At 53.8% G+C, this 18,787-nt stretch overlaps 9 protein-coding genes across 9 annotated transcripts; 4 read left to right on the top strand and 5 right to left on the bottom strand.

Moving 5' to 3' along the window:
• Positions 1-195: 195 nt before the first annotated feature.
• On the top strand, positions 196-2,471 carry CC84DRAFT_564324 (uncharacterized protein). The gene is made up of 7 exons (XM_018186713.1): positions 196-1,007; positions 1,066-1,131; positions 1,176-1,286; positions 1,341-1,434; positions 1,481-1,630; positions 1,678-2,240; positions 2,294-2,471. Exons 1-7 carry the CDS (start codon positions 548-550, stop codon positions 2,401-2,403), a joined length of 1,554 nt encoding a protein of 517 aa, XP_018038645.1. The 5' UTR covers positions 196-547; the 3' UTR covers positions 2,404-2,471.
• Positions 2,472-4,194: 1,723 nt separating this feature from the next.
• On the top strand, positions 4,195-6,298 carry CC84DRAFT_1140872 (fungal trichothecene efflux pump). Its single transcript, XM_018176300.1, has 5 exons — positions 4,195-4,441; positions 4,495-4,553; positions 4,602-4,939; positions 4,990-5,265; positions 5,315-6,298. The coding sequence occupies exons 1-5, from the start codon at positions 4,235-4,237 to the stop codon at positions 6,244-6,246; spliced, it is 1,812 nt and encodes a 603-aa protein (XP_018038644.1). The 5' UTR covers positions 4,195-4,234; the 3' UTR covers positions 6,247-6,298.
• Positions 6,299-6,748: 450 nt separating this feature from the next.
• Positions 6,749-8,720, bottom strand: CC84DRAFT_1114639 (succinyl-CoA ligase-like protein subunit beta). The gene is made up of 6 exons (XM_018175402.1): positions 8,632-8,720; positions 8,460-8,543; positions 8,332-8,404; positions 8,176-8,275; positions 7,235-8,120; positions 6,749-7,185 (listed from the first exon to the last, which is right to left on the bottom strand). Exons 1-6 carry the CDS (start codon positions 8,683-8,685, stop codon positions 7,051-7,053), a joined length of 1,332 nt encoding a protein of 443 aa, XP_018038643.1. The 5' UTR covers positions 8,686-8,720; the 3' UTR covers positions 6,749-7,050.
• A 145-nt stretch (positions 8,721-8,865) lies between these two features.
• Positions 8,866-9,920, top strand: CC84DRAFT_1203699 (uncharacterized protein). Its single transcript, XM_018181846.1, has 2 exons — positions 8,866-9,086; positions 9,142-9,920. The coding sequence occupies exons 1-2, from the start codon at positions 8,899-8,901 to the stop codon at positions 9,707-9,709; spliced, it is 756 nt and encodes a 251-aa protein (XP_018038642.1). The 5' UTR covers positions 8,866-8,898; the 3' UTR covers positions 9,710-9,920.
• Positions 9,800-11,554, bottom strand: CC84DRAFT_564008 (3-ketoacyl-CoA thiolase B). Its single transcript, XM_018186709.1, has 2 exons — positions 11,048-11,554; positions 9,800-10,988 (listed from the first exon to the last, which is right to left on the bottom strand). The coding sequence occupies exons 1-2, from the start codon at positions 11,195-11,197 to the stop codon at positions 9,891-9,893; spliced, it is 1,248 nt and encodes a 415-aa protein (XP_018038641.1). The 5' UTR covers positions 11,198-11,554; the 3' UTR covers positions 9,800-9,890.
• Positions 11,555-11,757: 203 nt separating this feature from the next.
• CC84DRAFT_1214794 (putative nuclear transport factor 2) lies at positions 11,758-12,470 on the bottom strand (the record flags this gene model as incomplete). Its single annotated transcript, XM_018182671.1, has 6 exons — positions 11,758-11,871; positions 11,927-12,025; positions 12,074-12,145; positions 12,197-12,261; positions 12,352-12,369; positions 12,461-12,470. The coding sequence occupies 6 exons, from the start codon at positions 12,468-12,470 to the stop codon at positions 11,758-11,760; spliced, it is 378 nt and encodes a 125-aa protein (XP_018038640.1).
• A 488-nt stretch (positions 12,471-12,958) lies between these two features.
• On the bottom strand, positions 12,959-14,385 carry CC84DRAFT_1162245 (NAD(P)-binding protein). The gene is made up of 3 exons (XM_018177947.1): positions 13,874-14,385; positions 13,509-13,826; positions 12,959-13,454 (listed from the first exon to the last, which is right to left on the bottom strand). Exons 1-3 carry the CDS (start codon positions 14,162-14,164, stop codon positions 13,032-13,034), a joined length of 1,032 nt encoding a protein of 343 aa, XP_018038639.1. The 5' UTR covers positions 14,165-14,385; the 3' UTR covers positions 12,959-13,031.
• An 84-nt stretch (positions 14,386-14,469) lies between these two features.
• On the top strand, positions 14,470-16,332 carry CC84DRAFT_564230 (methionine synthase-like protein). The gene is made up of 4 exons (XM_018186711.1): positions 14,470-14,986; positions 15,049-15,706; positions 15,755-15,839; positions 15,908-16,332. The coding sequence occupies exons 1-4, from the start codon at positions 14,775-14,777 to the stop codon at positions 16,171-16,173; spliced, it is 1,221 nt and encodes a 406-aa protein (XP_018038638.1). The 5' UTR covers positions 14,470-14,774; the 3' UTR covers positions 16,174-16,332.
• A 14-nt stretch (positions 16,333-16,346) lies between these two features.
• Positions 16,347-18,063, bottom strand: CC84DRAFT_1257165 (uncharacterized protein). Its single transcript, XM_018184704.1, has 4 exons — positions 17,632-18,063; positions 17,236-17,529; positions 16,833-17,183; positions 16,347-16,783 (listed from the first exon to the last, which is right to left on the bottom strand). The coding sequence occupies exons 1-4, from the start codon at positions 18,029-18,031 to the stop codon at positions 16,395-16,397; spliced, it is 1,434 nt and encodes a 477-aa protein (XP_018038637.1). The 5' UTR covers positions 18,032-18,063; the 3' UTR covers positions 16,347-16,394.
• Positions 18,064-18,787: the final 724 nt, after the last annotated feature.

The raw sequence follows: 18,787 nt of genomic DNA, 5'->3' as shown, positions 1-18,787 counted from the left end.
GAAGTGTTCGAAAGCTGCTAGGGCATTTGGCTCCCGTATTCACACTGTTACCCGACAGCCATAGCTGGAGAGAGGTCGTGGTTGTACTTGACAATGTGTACAGGTAGGCCTTTCAGTTCCGCGGCTGCCTGCCAAACCAAGCCTAGCAGGACGCCGCGCAAACCAGCGCTCAGCGACTCACAATCGCCCTCACGCCCTCGTGCGGTCCGATCTTCGCATCCATCACGTCAGTGAGGCTCCGGCGAAGTATCCCTCTCTACCTTGCAGCAGCCCTGTGCGCGATGATACGTACGCAGAGACGCCTCCAATATCCGGAAAGGCCGCCAATTCTGGCCCCAACGGAATTACCGAGCGCGATGGCAAAATCATTGCAGCTGCCCGTTCCAGGACCAAACACCGGAGCACGTGCAGCCTTGCTTCTACAGCAGGAGCAAGGCGTGCTCCACGGATCGCTCGTGTTCCTGGTGTTCGCGTGCGCTTCTCCACGGTATTAATACCGGATGCTGTGTCTGCTGGGATTGAGCACACGACCATATTGCTCCTGAAGATGATACGCTCGCTGTCTCTCGGTCTGTTCGCCGTTCTGCACTTGTGTAGCGTTGGGGCGTCTCCCACGAGCTACGCAACTCCACCGGTCAACGAAACGAACTGCAACGGCAAGACGTTCATCTACGAAGAGCTTGCGGGCTGGGGTACATTGCCCGGCGATGCTCGTGATCGATTTGGAGACACAATCGGAGGCATTGGGAGCGCTATCGCATTAGACAAGAAGTCGTGGAAGAAGAAGTCTGGGAAGAAAGAAGGATACGAAGGCATTCTTTGGGGTCTCCCCGATAGAGGTTGGAACACCCAAGGAACTCAAAATACCCAGTCACGACTACACAAGTTCAGCGTCTCGTTCGATATCGTAGCCACCGCCACCAAAGAAAAGCCTGCCTCTCCGAACTTCCATCTCAAGTACTTGGACACTGTTCTGCTCACTGGCCCGGATGGTGTGCCAACCACTGGTATGAACATGATTCCACTGCAATGTGTTAGTAGGACCAATGCTGATGTCTTTCATAGGTTTAGACGCAGACCCGACTGGCCATGCGTCGTACCCTGGCTTCCCAGACCTCCCAGTCGCAACTTGTAAGCAAGCGTCCACATTTCCCCACCGATGTTAACCACAGCAGTTACTGGTGATGGCTTTGGCGGGGCCGGTCCAGGCGGCAAACGCATAGCCATAGATTCGGAGGGTCTTGTCCTCGGTGACGACGGCTCCTTCTGGATCAGCGACGAGTATGGTATGTGTCTTTGGGATGGCTGTCAGCGATCTACATGACTAACATCAAGCCCAGGACCGTATATTTACCAGTTCGACAAGCGCGGCAAGATGATCAATGCCATCCGCCCCAATGATGCTTTGATCCCGTTCCGCAATGGCACCGAAAGGCATGTTTCATTGCTTTCTCTCTATTGCACCTCTAATCCTGGGTAGCTTCAATGCCGCTTCACCGCCAATCTACAACCAAGACTTCGTCATCACGCCTAAGGATCCAGATAGTGGTCGAGGCAACAACCAAGGACTGGAGGGCCTGACTGCTTCCCCTGATGGCAAATACTTGTACTCGTTGCTGCAGAGCGCCGCGTTTGTAAACCAACAATCTGTAAAGGTGCAATACTGATTGTGTTCAGGATCCAAGAGGGAGGTTCGAAGTCCAAGAACCGCCGCTATGCCCGCCTGCTAAAGTACCGTCTGAAGGGAAAGAAGGTAGAGTACGATGCCGAGTATGTAGTTCCGCTGCCCATTCTTCCTACGGACAAGGTTGCTGGGCAGTCGGAGATTCATTTCATCTCGGACAACCAGTTCCTTATGCTCGCCCGCGACTCTGGCTCTGGCCACGGACAGGACAGCTCTGAGTCGATCTATCGCAACGCGGATGTCTTTGACATCTCCAAAGCCACCAACATCAAGAACTCAAAGAACGACGCCACCGGAGGTGCTATTGCGAGCTCCAAGGGCGTACTCAATGCTGACGTTGTGCCGGCGCAATACTGCCCCTGGTTATCCTTCAACAACAACGACCAGCTGAACCGCTTCGGAGTGCACAACGGAGGCGAGCAGGATGCGACTCTGTTGAACGAAAAGTGGGAGAGCTTGGCTCTGCTTCCAGTCGATGGAAAGTTCAGAACGAAGGGAGACGGCGACGAATACTATCTCATCTCGTTCTCGGACAACGACTTCATCACCCAAGACGGTTAGTACTTTCCACGAGCAAGCGAGGACTCAATACTGACTTCGATCGTCCAGGATACATCAACTCTGGAAAGAACAAATATGCTGATGCCTCTGGCTTCAACATCGATACTCAGGTCCTCGTCTTCAAAGTGAGGCTACCGAAGGGGGCTAAACCTCTATGATCGCTGTTCAATATATCAAATTAGAGTAAATCACTTGAAATACAATCTCGCGTTATCAAAGCTTGTGAATACGCGTCGACCATGTCGCAATCATTGAGCGCATTGTTTTCGGCTGTCGCAGGCTAACGATACCCGCACCCTCACTGCTCTTCTACGACACCCTAAGCGAGCAATATTGTGCACGACTGAACCACAACATCGAATGCCAACTGAACGAGGCTAGTTCAATCTTACACTTGTCAGTCGACATGTTAGAGGGGGTTTCGCTCGCCTTCGCCTTACTCGCGCCCATCTCAGCTACGACGCGTTCGTTGGCGGCTGGCCTGATCTGATGCCTATTCGCAGCGTAGTACTATTTCGTGCATGCCCATCTGAGATCCATTGTAGCTTCCGGAGCGCTCCATGCTGCGCCGTGTGCAAGGTTGAAGTCCAGCTTCAAGTCCAGCCATCGACATGCCTTCTACGACTGCGCCTCGATAGCTGCTCATAATTGCAGTGAACGGACGGCTAAGATCTCCGTAGCAGGAGAATACGTTCATGCAGTTTGAATGCCTGGACAGAATGCGGCCGTGATCACCTTTCATCCGGATACACCGGGTTGTCACTGCGAGACAACAACAAGCCCAGGAGCGGTCCCACGAAACCGCGAGTAGGTCCTGCTCTCAATCTCGCTAGCTTAGATCAGTTAATAGCCTCCCAATACACGCCATCCCATAGTTTCAGCCGCGATCAGAGCATCAAGCCCACTGCACGTGGCGGCTGGCATCGAGAAAACCCCCGAGCTGGAACCGAACCGTCAGCCAATCTCCTGGGACGGCCTGGATTTCTGCAGCAGGTGTCGGCCACTAATCACACGGTGCTGGCCTCGTTCCGGGCCCATCGAGGTCTGCGAACCTAGCGCTGGGTGATGCAGACACTGAGCGATTGCAGTAGCGGCATCCAAGTGCTCGGTTTCAGAGTCTGGCCGTGTCAAATCCAAGTACGCTTTGTGAGAAACAGTCGACTTCTCGTCGCTCGCACATCTCCAGTTCGGTGTTCTAGGAGTGAGGCTGAAAATTGATTTCGGGGCCACTGTTCCTCATGGATACGCTCGCTATAGCTGGGATCATTGCTACGAGCGCTGAGGGAGCCTTCGCGTACTTAATTGGCCGACAATACGCCGTTTGCCTCAAATGTAAGATTCAAAACAAGCAGTGTTGAGCGCAAGACTTCCTGGTCTTCCGATCTGGGTCGCGTCATGTCCCCAAGTCCTGTACCACCACGTGGAAAGTGCATATCTCACGAGTCATTCAGGCCTTGACTCCCTACACACGCCTTGTCAAGCACTCGCAGCATTCCACACTTGCACCGGAACAAGGCAAATGCGACGCTTAGCTCTTCGCAAGCCAACCTGTACTGTCACGCGTATGCTCGGAATCCTCCTCCGCACATAAGGTCCTGCACTAGTGTCTTGGAGCGGACACTAGGGGCACCCCGCATCGAATTACCCCAGGCTGCCCCGGATTTGCTCAGTCCGTTGTGGCCAGAATTCCGCGATCTGGAACCGCCTGGTGGCTTTGTCTGCGTCTGCGCTTGCGGTTGTCGAGTCCCGAGCGTGCTGGAGTACCAATTGCAGGTATAAACACCACGGCGCGCACGACTGATGCCTGCAGCAGCCGCGACGAGTTTTCTCCTCCAGTACGCTCTCGTCCCTTGAGAGGTGCTTGTCCTGCGGTTCTGAGCTTTGCTGCACATATTCACCCACATTGATCCTCGCCTGACTGAGTACATCGACCGTCGACAGTCCTGACTCGCAATCCTCTTGCCACGCACCGGTCCATCTACGCAATACATGGCCGACGAGAAGGCCGCAGCCGTGATGGCAGAAGCCATTGGAAAGAACGAGACCGAATCTAATCATATCGAAGATGTGCATGTTGTGAAGAAAGTGCACGCTGATGGGCACGTGGATTTGGTTGATGCCCACGCCATTGGCGGAGCCTTCGAAGAGATGCCAGACGGATACTTCTGGAGCATCCAGTTCATTGGCACCGTGGTCGTACGTTTTTAATTTTGCTGGCAGAGCCACAGAATAAAATTAACAATTCGCAGGCAGTGTGCTGCGGAAGCATTTGCGCCTATCTTGGATGGGTGTTGCCTGCGAACACGCTGTAAGTAGATTTGGTTCTTCAGAACCAACTTGTCCTGACTTGACACAGTTTGTTGATCAATGAGGATATCGGGCCCTCCAAGGATCTCAACTGGGTAGCGACAATATGGACCATTGGCTCAGCAATCGGTTTCCTGCTTGTCGGTCGCTTGTCAGACATCTTCGGGCGCAAGTGGATGGTCATCGGAACCAACGTGCTCGGTCTTTGTGGATGCATAGTCGGCGGCACCGCGAAAAACATCGATACTCTCGTTGGCGCCAACTTGATGAATGGAATCGCTGCTGCAGGACAACTTTCCTTTGGCATCGTGCTCGGAGAGCTCGTACCGAACAAGCACAGAGGACCAATCGTCACCTTGGTTTTCGTTTCATCTTTGCCGTTTGCTGGTAGGCCTCAATTGCGCTAGCCAGACGGAAACTTTGCTGACAAGAAGCAGTCTTTGGACCGATTATTGCTCGAACATTCATCCTGAAAACGGCGGCTGGGTGGCGCTGGTCGTACTATCTCGGCATCATCCTGTCCGGCATCACCATCATCTTGTACCAGTTTCTCTACCATCCTCCGACCTATGACCAGCTCCACGTCTCAGGAAAGACAAAGTGGCAACAGTTCAAGGAACTTGATTTTGTCGGCATCTTCCTCTTCATCGCCGGCACTGTGCTCTTCTTGATCGGTCTGAGCTGGGGCGGCACCACTTACCCATGGAAGTCTGGTAAGTCTTCGACAGCACCTTCGAGTATACAAGCCGCTAACGTGCACAGCTGCCGTCCTCTGCACCATAGTGCTCGGCGCCGCCACCCTCGTTGCGTTCGGCCTATACGAGCAATACGTCTTCAAAGGCCAGGCTATCATGCCACCGCGCCTGTTCAAGAAACTCGAATACGTCGCCATCGTCATGGTAGCTTGCGTCGGCGCCATGGTTTACTATGCGCTTACCATTCTCTGGCCCACCATCCTTGGCACCGTCTATACGACAGACGTCATCAAGATCGGCTGGGCATCCTCGGTCGTGGGAGGCGGCATCCTGCTTGGTCAGATCTTCGGAGGTTTCGCGCTCTCCTACCTGCCTAAGGTCAAGTGGCAGCTCGTCATCCTTTCTACAATGGGCACTGCATTTCTAGCCGCCGAGGCCAGCTTGAAGCCCGACGGGTACGCGACATTCATCACGCTCGGCGTTCTCGCAACCTTTGTTATCGGCTGGGTTGACAACATCTCCTTCCCCGGTGTAACACTTCTGTGGGAATCCCAGGACATCGGCCTCGCGACTGGTGTGCTCGGTTCTATCCGTGCCATTGGCGGAGCTGTCGCGCAGACAGTATACGTCTCAATTTTGAACAACAAGATTGCGACGTATCTGCCTGAATTTGTCGCACCTGCAGCAACCAATGCAGGCTTGCCTGCTTCTTCCCTTCCGCAACTCTTCGCCGGAATCACTGCTGGCAACTTCACAGCCGTTCCTGGAATCACACCCGAGATCATTGCTGTAACTGGGGCAGCTACGCAAAAGGCGTACATCGAAAGCTTCAGAATTGTGTTTTACGCGACGATACCGTTTGGCGTGCTGTTGATCGTCTTCAGCGCATTGAGCCCCAACTTCGAAAAATATCTGAGCATGAATGTAGCGAAGAGGTTGCAGAATCTTAATGCGAACTTGCAAGGCGAAGGAAGAGAGAAGGAGGGCGAAGCAGTCTAGACCGTTCTTCAGCACCTTCGTATCATGTTATAATGTATCCATCGCTTTTTGGCATAAAGTCGCATTGCGCGTAGAACCTGCAATTGACATTCTGATTTGATCAAGTGGTTCAAGCTGAGGTGTAGAAGCGATGGCATATTAAATGGGTGAATGAGCCCAGATAGGGTCAGTATCGCACCTGCCGGCACTAGATCGCTGCTGCCTCTCAACACAAGTCGAGATGAAGTGAGTGCACTCGCTCTGTACAGTCTCCCTTCTGAGACCTGTGCAAAAGCCGAAGTGAAGACCCTTGACTTAAAATGAACGCGCAGCGGAGACGGCAACACATGCTTCCGAGCCCAAGCAATCGCGCATATGGTAGGTCCAGGCTATTTTTTGTGGCTGTGGCTGACTGCGGAGTACACTCCGGTGCGCAAACAACTTGCGTGACAGGTCAATAGCGGATATGGTGTGCCTTTATGGTCAGATGAGCTACAAATCCATCACTAAGCTTGTCAGCAGTAGCCGATTCACGTACGAAACAAGGACTGCTAGATGTACAGCAACCGACAATGAATCCGCTCTTCATGCATTACGCAGTAGATACAAAAAAGCGCACATGGGTACTATAGTATCAAAAATAATACAATCGTGAAATCTTCACCCCTATCACGTCCCCAATCCACCCAGTCTATATTTACCCTGACGGAGGAGTAAAGGCGGCGTTAGCGGTCTTTGAACATACCCAAAGGAAACACAAGTCAGCGAGCATCGGTCTCAGAAAAACGGCTTGGACCGAGAAGGACTGGTGGAAATGAGGTGGGTTTAGATACCGAGGGTGAATTCGACACCAACGTCGATGTCGCGCGCCATCTTCACCACCTTCGAGAACTGAACAGACTTCTCAGCGGCGGCCTGGAGGTCGTCGATGGAAAAGATCTTGAGGCCAGACTCGTTGATCTAGTGCAATGTTAGCTATGTATCAAGTTCGAGTGGCCGAGGAGCTTACCAGCTTGTGTGCCTGCTCCATGTTGGTTCCCTGCAACCGGGCAATGATGGGTATCCTCAAGTTCATGGTCTCGACGACCGAGATGAGGCCCTTGGCAATAGCATCGCAGCGCACAATACCACCGAAGATGTTGACAAAGATGGCAGTGACCTTGGGGTCAGAGGTGATGAGCTCGAAAGCCTGCTTGATGGCCTCGGGGGTGGCACCTCCGCCAACGTCCAGGAAGTTGGCTGGCGAGCCGCCGTTCAGCTTGATGATGTCCATGGTGGCCATGGCAAGACCGGCACCGTTGACAAGGCAGCCGATGTCACCGTCAAGCTTGATGAAGTTGAGGCCGGAAGCAGCGGCCTTGACCTCGTCGGCGTCCTCCTGGGTAACGTCCCTCCACTCGAAAACCTCCTTCTGTCGGAAGTCGGCGTTGTCGTCGAAGTTGAGCTTGGCATCCATGGCAAGGACACGGTGGTCGGTGGTCTCGGAGAGCGGGTTGATCTCGATCTGGGTAGCGTCCTTCTCCATGAAGACCTTGTACAGGTTCTGGATGGTCTGCTTGGCCTCCTCGATGCACTGCTCCGAGAAGCCGAGCTGGTTGGCGATGTTGCGCGCAATGTCGTCGGTGACGCCCTCGTGGATGTTGATTTGGGTGGTGATGATGGCCTCGGGGTGCTCCTTGGCGACGGCCTCGATGTCCATGCCGCCCTGGGACGAGGCGACGATGACGGGGCCTTGCGAGGCGCGGTCCATGAGGACGGCGAGATAGAACTCGCGGCGGGCAAACTTGCGCTCGACGATGTAGACGGCGTTGCAGAGCCGGCCGGCGGCTCCAGTCTGCTTGGTGATGAGCTTGTGGCCGATCATCTGGTCGGCGAGGATGGACGCTTCACGGGGCCTGTTCACAACCGTCAGCGCGGGTTCCTGCACATTGCGCCGGGTGGGCTGCGTACGAGTAGACGACCCGGACACCGCCCTTGAAGCCATTGTCGAAGGTGCCCTTTCCTCGGCCTCCAGCAAGGACTTGGGCCTTGATCACAGCGTCTTCTCCGCCTGCATGTCCAATTAGCCAGTGCCCAGCGATGCTGCGCGTGTGGGCAGACGCGTACCGATCTCCTTCGCGACCTTCTCTGCTTCCGCGGCGCTGGTTGCGACTCCGCCTTTGGGCACGCCAATGCCGTACTGCATGCTCCATTAGCTCCATGCCGTTGCGGCCAGGTGTGCCATGCTCCCGTACCGATTCCAGCAGGCTCGCGGACCTGTACTCGTGTATCGACAAGAATCTGCTCTGCTGTGCGACCGACGGCCTCGATGAAGACTTCTGCGCCCCGTCAGCATCTTCCCCAATTGCGATGCACCTGCGCGTCACAGGCTGGGGCAGCTCCGCAAGCTCCCCTGGAACAACGTACAGCAGCAGCGCGCAGAGCGCTTGTGAGCGGCCGGGCGCGGGCGAGGTTGTACATGGCGTCCTTGTTACTGAACACCAAGAAGCGTGGGATAAGGGCAAAGGGGGTGGATGGAGCTGATGGAGTTGCAGCTTTGGATGTATCGTAGCAGTTGCGGAGGACTGCCGCACGGACGTCCAAGACTTTTCGGGTGAGACCGTTAGAAAAAGTCGCGCTCGATATGGTCGACCATTCACTCCCGGCCGGCTGTTTATTGACTGAGCCCTCGACATGTCAAAACGGAACAGCGAAGGCGAGGTCCTGTCCAATAAGCTCGCTGTCGGCCTTGCCAGATTCCAGCAGCAGCAATTCGCGGCCCTGTTTGGAGACAGCGCGCCCGCAGTAGCAGAATCACATGACCAGAAGGCAATCGAGCAGGCCAGCACTGCAGACCTCAAAGGAGACGGAGACGACGAATCGTGTGTCTCCCGGACAATGCGAGCTTGCATGGCGTCAGGCTGACGGTAGGTGTAGGTTCGGGCTCGGTGCAATAATTCCCAAGGATGTGCAAGATGGCAGCTTCACCAGCCGCATACCAACCTCACATGAGAGACTACTCGAGAACCTGATAGGCAAGAAAGCAGCCAAAGCGCATATGGCCGCTAAACAGAAGCATGCTGCCACGGTCAAGCCACAAAAACCCGAGAAACCCACACTGGCCAAGGACGAAAGCGATGAAGAAGAGGGCCGAGCAGCTTCGTTCAGATCCAGGCGCCAGAGACACACCGTTCCACCAGTAGCCAAGCAAGAGGATAGCGATGATGAAGATGAAGAATCAAGAGCCTTGAGTCTCCGCTCAAAGAAGCTCAAAACCGACGGGCAGTCCCGAGATCTAGGGGGAAAGGTTGACGCCATGGCCAATGGGCCAGAAAACGAGCTTGCCGAGGAAAAGGCCGAAGGGATTAAAAACCATACGCCCGTATCACGTCCACCAAAGGCCAAGCCAAAAAGCTACCTGGATGAGATTCTCGGCGAGAAAGCTAAGAAGAAGAACAAGAAGAAGAAGAAGTCAAAGATCGGCGGCGAGAAGACAGATGACTGAGCTCGTGTCCCAATGTGTGGTGAACGAGCTGATAAGCAGTGCGAAAGATACCCAACATGATTCAAGTATGAATATATTCAGACGGACGGACTGGCATAGTGAAGAGCTCGTGTGTTGACCACTTGCAAAGTATGGGAAGCTCAAGACCTCTACGTTCTATTGTTTACAGATACTGCTAGTCTTACTCCCGAATGATCAAACTTGCCATGCCCATTCCTGTTCCAATGCACTTGCTAAGCACGCCAACCTGCTTATCTGTCCTCGCCATCTCATGCAACAAAGTAGCCAGCATCCTGCCGCTGGTCGCACCCAGCGGATGTCCTAACGCAATGGCTCCTCCATTGGGATTTATCTTATCCATGTTATTTTCCAGCCCCAGTTTCCGTATGCAGTACAACGCCTGGCTGGCAAACGCCTCGTTGATCTCCCAGATATCCACCTCATCCTTCTTGACTCCCGTGTACTCCAGCAACGCCGGAATTGCCAGCGCAGGTCCAACTCCCATCTCGTCCGGCGAGCACCCAACCACCTGCGAGCCAGCGAACTTGCCAATGATGTGCGATGTCAATCCAAGCTCAGCCGCAGTCGAGCGGCGCATCATCAGCGCGGCAGAAGCGCCGTCAGATACCTGACTGCTGTTTCCTGCGGTGCTAGTACCGTCGCTCTTGAATGCTGGCTTCATCGCGCCCAGCTTCTCTACCGTCGTTGTGGGCCGGATTCCGTCGTCCTGGGTGACCGTAATCTCCTTCTCGCTCTCCGGGACCTCGGGATCAATCCACCTCGTGGTGACAGGCACAATCTCTTTGTCGAAGAGGCCCGACTCCCTCGCCTTTGCCGCGCGCTTGTGCGACTCGGTCGCAAACGCATCCTGGTCTGCGCGGTTTACGCCGTACCTCTCCGCCACGTTTTCGGCCGTGATGCCCATGCCCATGATACAATCTCTGGCCTCCTTCACAGGCGACTCCTTCATTTCCCTCCACAGCTCCGTGGGGATAGCCCTGCTGCCGTAGTTGCGTGTCATGCTCTCCATACCGCCACCGATGCCAACGTCGATTTGCCCGACGGCAATCGCATTCGCAATGTGGGTTATGGCAGTGAGACCAGATGCGCAAGCGCGGTTCGCTGTGCTGAACGATGTGGTGGTGGGGATACCAACGTGATTGGCGGCCATGCGGCCTGCTTTCGAGCCGCCGAGTTCGGACAGGACGGTACCGATGCAAACATCATTGATCTTCGCGGGGTCGAGGTTGGGAAACTTGGTGATGGTGGCTTTCAGGACCTAAAAGTATAGATGTTTAGCTCAGGCGGCGAAAGCGATTTGAGGGCGGTGGTACGCACAGCTGCGAGCAGCTCATGGTCGTATGCGTCTCTCAAACCGCCCTTCTTTGCTCTTGTGACAGGCGTTCGGAGAGCAGACAGGAAGACAACATCGTGGGGGTTCTTTTGCAAAATGTTTTTAACGCCCTTTTGTACAAAACCCGCCATCATGGAAAGTGTAAATGCTACGATATAACGCCAATCACACTGTTAAAGGAGAAGAAAGCGAGGCGGAGCAAGAGAGGGAAGGTTCTGAAACAAAGAACGGAGGCAAGGGCTACGACAAGAAGAAAAAAGCTGGTTGCCGTGGATGAGATGCATGGCGGCTACGGGCGAAGCTCCTGGAGCTTCGGCAGTGATGCGCGGATAAGACTTGATCCACACAGCTCGAGGTGCGGGGAGAGAAATGCCGACTGGACCGCCGAGCGCCCGTTTTCCGCGCCAGCCCCAGGCGCACCACGGAAAACAATCCTACGCGTCGGATAACAAACATCATTAAAAAGGGACGGGAACTGACAAAAGTAGTGGCTCAATTCGTCCAATCTATCAGAGCGAAGAGACACCCAGAAAGTGCCTGAACCCCGGGGAGCGTCATGGCATCCACCCCTTTTCCGCTCCATGCAATATGCCGTCCAACGTGCAGTCATCTCTCATAATCACTCTCACCATCTCGTCTAGATAGATCAAATCCGCCGACCGAGGTCGGCACGCAGAAGGTCATGGTGGGATGCCTATGCGGCGGGGTATACAAGGCGGAAGATGTCGTTCAAGACGTACCAGCTTCCGGCTTCGCTCTTGAGCTGGAAGACCTGGGTGTAGCTCATGGGCTGCTCCTGTCCATCAACCTGTGCCTCCGTCAGCATCTCCAACGAGAGAAGGCCCTGAATGGGATATCCGCACCTGCAGAGCGCCGGTAACCAAGACGATGATGCCGTCTTCGGCCGAGGGCTGTGCGTCTTTGGTCGCGACCTTGTGGATGACCTGGTTGAAGGGGAGGTTCTGGGCGCATTAGTATTCGCGTTGCGGTAGGCCGTACAAGGCGCATACCGTGAGCTTCTCGACGATGCCATCTGCACCCTGGACAGGCTGCTGCTCGAACGTGAGCATCGACTGCGGGCGCTACATAGAGTCAGCCATGTTATCCGACCACCAAACATGGGATCGCCATACGTAAAGCGCCTTCAGAGCAGGGCGGTTCTTGTCGAAGGTGTCATAGTAGAAGTCCACAAATTGCTCTAGCGAACAACGTTAGCAATAAGGTCGGAGCAGCGTCGTGGCAGACGTCGAGGGTCGCAGGGCATCGAGAGAGCCTTGGGGCTGATTACCGGCAATCGTCTGGAATTCTGGGTCAACGTCAGTCACTGCAGGCAAAGTGCTTTGCGTGTTTACAGGCGCGGGGCCCCTTGGCGGAGGGGTATGCGCTGGGCGACTTACCGGCTGCCATCTTGACGGTATAAGTCTAGAATTAAGAAAGAGTGGGTGTGGCGAGTCGTTTGTCAGGAGCGCGCGCGCAGATTTTGAAGAGTTGCTCGGGTCGTCGTTGTCGGGCTGTTGCGCTCGAGTGTTAGGCACACGGTGGTGGGGCAGCGCCGCAGCTTCCATCGGGCCGTTCTTTGTTCCGCGGCCAATTTCTTAATCTCTTTCTCATGCTTCTCACCTCGAGCCCCTTCAGTTCTCAACTCCACCTTCAAAGCACCTTGTGCCGACCGCCAATAGCTTCGTCTCACGCAGGGCATGGTTCAAGTCGATTTCGGATTGTAGTGTAAGTCAAACCCATTTCGCGCGCACCTCCCTATGATGATAAACCATTCTAAACTTCTGAGTTTTCGATGAAGTTTCAAACAAGCATGTCAAGCTCAACAATCTGAGACAATCCTACTTTGACACATTTCTCGATGCTATGCGAACTTCCGCTGACTTCATTGGGACAGTGACCATGGAAACATCTATTTGAGTCGTCTACGCAACGTCTACATTCATGTCTCATTCGATCTCGCTATTCTCCTCATAGGCCCTTCGCCTGGAAGGACTTGACCGTATCGACGATGCTCTCCTCAAACGTCTTATACCTCAGTCCCAGGATTTGGACACTGCGCTCGTTGTTGAACGAGAAGTAGTTCTTGATTCCTCCCTCTGGGTAGTCACCTCCAGGTGTCGACTCTGCAGGCAGGTCCTTGAACTGCGGGAAGTGCTTCTTAACAATCTGACCGATCTCCTTGTTTGAGAAGTGGCCGGCCAATGTAAAGAACCGCTTGTTGGCCGCGGCTTCCTTCTCCGCCGCGGCGACGTGAGCCTCCGCGACATCGCGTACATCAACCCACAGATGCACACCGGTAGCGGCAATTTCGTCTTTCCACTTGCCTTGTGCTGCTGCCAGGATACGCTGGTTTGATGTGTTAAGGTTTTCCAAACTGTCGAGAGCGTGAATCTGTACTATCGTGTCAGTGACTGTGCATGGCCTGTTGTGCGGACTGCCGCTTACAATTGGTCCGAAGACTAACGGTGGGTTAATTGTTGCGATGGTGAAGTTGGGCTTTTCCTTGTCCAGGAACTCCCAGGCTGCCTTTTCAGCGAAGGTTTTCGAGGCTCGGTATCCAGCCTGGGGGCTCTCTAGAGCCTCTTCGTGTGTAATAGGGTTCCAGTCCTCCTCCGAGTAGACATGGCCTGGCCAATTGCCTTTGCCGGGGTTGACAATGGCGGCAAATGATGATGTTATTACCACGCGCTTAACTGAAGGAGCTGACTTCTTGATCGACTTCAATATGCCCGTGGTGCCAATGACTGCAGGGTCAAGAAGGTCCTGTCTGGTCAGCTGCGAAGCTTACTTTCTTTCTGGCTTGCGCTCACCTTCTGCACATCTGTGACGTTGAAGTGGAAGGGGCTCGCTGTGTGCAACACTGCTTCAAAGGGCGGGTCTGATACAACAGCCTCGTCAAATGCGCCTTCCTGTGCGATATCTGGTACTATGGCGAAACTAAGCTGGCCGCTGTCGACAGCGCTCTTGTTATCTGCCTTGATCTTGTCGGCTTTCTCCTGGGTGCGCACTGTAGTAACAACGGAATGTCCTCGCTTTAGCAGCACATCCAAGGTGTGAGCAGCGATGAAGCCGCTTCCGCCAGTAAGTAGGATTCGGGTCATGTTGTAAATGTGAATAGAGGTAGACGGCGTAAATGTGAATAGAAGTAGACGGATGGTATCGAGTGTACAGATCTAGAGCAGGAAACAGAAACTGACGACAACGTGGGCATGATGTCGCCATCCTTTATGTACTAGCTGCGGGGCAAGAGCAACCGAACCGACATTCGGATATAGCTCCAACCTCCTTGATGCTTATCAAACAGCTGTGACGCATATTTGATGATGGCAAGGTTTATCTCCGACATACTGCCTATTGCCAGTTGTGGTCTGTGTGTCTGTGTACCACCATGTCTCCCATCCGACGACCGGGTGGCGACTCATTCACACGGCAGAGCCGCGCTTACACAGCTCCCGTAGGCGCGGGAGCCGCACCCTGACGTGCAGGAAGGCTTAGGGCTATGCGAGTAAGACGAATGACCGCTCCTCCCCTTTGCTGACATGCCAAATAGGATGAATGGCAGGCTGAACATAGCTGCGCGGAGCTGCGGCGGGGCAATGTGGTGGAAGCGGTGGTGGGGCATTAAATGAGGGGCAACAGGGTCTTCACGACTCGAATTCGACCTCCTGTTCAATCTTCTCGTACTTCTCGGTTTCCAAGGCTCAATTCGATATGTCCGCTGCTAAGAGGAGCCCACCCTTTAGGGCTGAACACGTCGGATCGTTGCTTCGCCCGCAAGAGCTCGTGCAGAAGCGGTACGATGTTGCTGCTGGCAAGGCACCGGCATCGGAGCTAATCCCGTTGGAAGACAAGCTCATCGAGCAAGTGATTAAGACGCAGAAGGATGCAGGACTCCACGTGGTGTCCAGTGGTGAATACACTAGGTATTTCACGCATTTCTCCTAGCGCGAAGACCAACGACGGTAACTGACCAGCATGGTACCAGACATATGTTTTGGGGCACTTTCTTCGAAGAACTCAATGGCATGAAGGAGCTACAGCTCGGTGTCCTGAAGGGCTATGATCAGGATATGTTCCGAATGTACGCGCCCGATGTCAAATCGTTCTTCGAGTCGAAGGAGGTCCCCAACCAGGTCACGGTGTGCACAGGCAAGATTTCTCACCCTGGACACTCGAGTAACCAGCGCGAGGTCGACATTATGAAGAAGTTGGTGCCCGAAAGCGAATGGAAGAACATCAAGATTACGTTGATTTCCCCCTCGTGGTATCACTTCCGATACAGGGCTGGACAAGCCTACCCCAAGGAGGTCTATGCCAACGATGAGGAATACTTTGAGGATGTAGCGAAGGCATACCAGGCAGAATTGAAGTTCTTGCATGACCAGGGAATCAGGAACATACAAATCGATGACCCGAACCTCGCCTACTTCTGCTCCGAGGCTATGTTGGAAGGCTGGGCCGCCGACAAGGGCAATGACAAGACCGCAGATGAGATGTTCGATGCGTACGTCCAATTCTACAACAAGTGCTTTGAGAGACCCGAGGACATGCATCTCGGTATCCATCTGTGCCGTGGAAACTACGTTGGCAGCCGCCACTTTTCCGAGGGCGCGTACGACAAGATTGCAAAGAAACTATTCCAGGTAAATGTCATTTCACCCGGGGACAATTCCGTTTCTGACATTCTATAGGACCTTAACGTTGACACTTACTACCTCGAATATGACACCCCGCGCGCTGGTGGCTTTGAGCCGTTGACTTATTTGCCGAAGAACAGTACGTCAAGAGTGCACTCTCATGTTTTGCATTCGAGCGCATCATGGAAATTCACTGACCTTGCGCAGAAAATGCCGTCTTGGGTGTCGTTACCTCCAAATTCCCCGAGCTCGAGAACAAGGACGAGATGGTTGCTCGCGTGAACCAAGCAGCCGACTTCGTAGCAAAAGGAACCGGCCAATCCAAGGAAGATGCACTGCAGCAGCTTTGCGTCAGTCCGCAGTGCGGTTTTGCAAGCCATGCTGAAGGCAATGCGTTGGGATATGAAGATATGCGGAAGAAGCTACAACTCGTGCGAAGCATCGCGGACGAGCTCTGGCCCGGACAACAGTAATTTGTATAATGCATGTTAGGAGTATTGGGACTTTTCAATATTGTATGGTATGATATCTGGAGGAAAGGAGACTAAGCGGCCTGAGGGCCCGGAAGACCGCCAGTCCAGCAGTTTCATGCAAAAAGCTTAACCTACTACGCAGAGAGGAAGAGAGCTTTGATCTCAACATCAAACACATAATCAAAACAGTGCATCATCCATTGCACAAGCAAACAAAAAGTTCACTTTCCAGCGTCCCGCTCCTCATTCATCAGCGCGTACCAATCGATCATCGTCCGACCCTCATTGGCCACCATAGGATAGTCCTCTTTCAAGCCCCTAACCTTCATGTTCTGCAAGGTAAGGTGCTCATTAATCACCGTGACTCCGTCGCAGTTATCGCCGTGCACGCAGCATTTCAAGATGCCACATCCGGTCTTCTTCGGTCCCTTCTCGATGCTATCTTTGTTGAAGTCGTTGAACGCTTCGTTCAGGGCAAGGCTAGCAGCTTTCATACTGTCTGAGCGGGTACGACCAGTGCGCTGCACAGACTTTTGTCGTCCCTGGACGAGGTCGAACATCGAGGGACCAGGAAGATCCTTGTGAATGGAAGCACTGCTGGACGAGACATCTGCAATGGTGAGCACGTAATTTGCTGAAATCAAATTGACCTTGCTTACTCGAGGTGACCCTGGGTTTGTTACCCAGGAGGAAAAGACCACCCGAACCACGTGAGTACGGACGATCTGGCGGCTGAAGGGGCGCGTCGTTGAGTTCCGCCAGGGAGATACCGCTCGTGACACGGGAAGGATGACGTGATTGCGACCGAGGCAGTGTGTCATTGGATCCTGCCAGAGAAATGCCGCTTGGAACGCGGGAATGGGCACGCGACGGCGATTGATGGAGTGTGGGATTGATTTCTGCCAGAGCTATGCCACTCGTGGCACGAGAACCAGGACGAGACGGCTCTTGGTTGGACTCCTTGTTCAAGTCGCTCAGGTATGAGTTGACCGCGTGGGGGTTCAAAAGATCTGTAGCTGTCATTTGCTCTGCTCTACGGCCTCCCGTCACTCATAGCCTTACCTGGACGTTTCTTTTGTAGTGCAAGAAGGTTGTCGATGACGCGTCCTTGCTCCAACAATGTCTCCATCTGAGATGTTGACGCCACTGTACCCAACGGCGCTGGCGACGCGGCGCGCGTTCCCCATGGCTTCGGTGTCCCTGATTGTGACGGAGTCGGTGTTCCGCGGTGAGAAGCAGGCGCGGACTGGGCTAAGAACATAGCACGATCATTGTAGTGGCTCTCCGCTTCGTTCTTGGGGATCTCAAGGCGAAAGTGGCCCTCTGACAAATTCGAAGACTCACCACATTGCGCGGCTACATGCGGTTGTCAGTACGATTTGAGACACGCGACATGGGCTCTTGCCACTGGCTCACGCCTTCAAGTGCACGCCAATTTGTTTTCCACCTTTTACTTACGATTTGCTCCACGATTGGACGGTGTCATGCCTGGGATCCCGCCTGTCTGGCCCTCGAACGCACCAGTTCCGCCATCTTCGTTCTTGTTTTTCTCTTGGTCCTCCCAGGCATGCGCCATGCTGCGGTGCAGTGCGGCAACCTCAGGTTCGTGGCGAGTGCCAGGCACACCGAGCGGGTGAAATGGCGGTGCAGTGTCGACCGTCGTTCCGACAATGTGGATTCCCTTCTTGGTAGCAAACGGAATCGGTTCGACGGACACGCCGGCCTTCGAGTATAGGTAGTGTCCCCGGTACCAGTACGCGATTCCCGTCTCAATTGGATGGATGCCGTAGAACCCGGATATGTTGACTTCCATTCCTTTGGCCTTTTGGGTGCCAGGGGGAAGCTCCTTTTTGGCCATGACGCAGGTGTGTACTTTCGGTGCACTCGGGGTTGGTGTTGGGGAAGGTGATGGGGCAGGGGTAGGGGATGGGGCCCAGATAATTATCGCGGGCCCGGACTTGAAAACATACCTGCGCGAACGTAACGATTCCATGTTTTAACGGTGCTTAGCGGATGTTAAAGGCAGGGGCCAGGTTGAAAAGTTGTAAGGGTCGCGACAAACGGAAGAGCTTGGCACTTGCCTTTGGAGTTGCTGGAGTAATGAGGTGAAGGACGCCGACAGACTCAGTTACGTACTGCCCAGAAACGTCCTTCACCCAGATAAGTCAACCCAGTATAGGGCCACAGCTTGTGGTTTCTTTTGAAGCTAAAGGCGTTAGCTGACATCGATCCACACATGTTACTTTAGTGTTCGTGTTGAGCATCAGTGATGGTAACATATAATAGCCCTCACTCTCAAGATTACGATTTCAACCAGGAATAAAATCCTACCTCTTCGAAATAGCTGTGCCGGCTGATAAGGATACTCGGAACCTAATCATACGTGAGTTGTGATATAAGAATTGTATCAATGGAGCGGTTGTCGATGCATCACTAAGTTATACGAGGTGGAGTGCCTCTCCATCAATCTAAAACTAGTTAGAGTAGGCAAGGTTGAGTGGTTCTGCGGAAACGAAATCAAGGTACAAGGAACACACATAAGGGCTCCGAAAGGGATTTTCAATAGATAATATTATGCATGTACATTCATAATTAAAAATACAGCCCGGTTGGA

This window comes from Paraphaeosphaeria sporulosa (genome assembly GCF_001642045.1).
Source record: "Paraphaeosphaeria sporulosa strain AP3s5-JAC2a unplaced genomic scaffold CC84scaffold_3, whole genome shotgun sequence".
NCBI lineage: Eukaryota > Fungi > Ascomycota > Dothideomycetes > Pleosporales > Didymosphaeriaceae > Paraphaeosphaeria > Paraphaeosphaeria sporulosa.
This window is presented reverse-complemented; position numbering and strand designations above follow the sequence as displayed.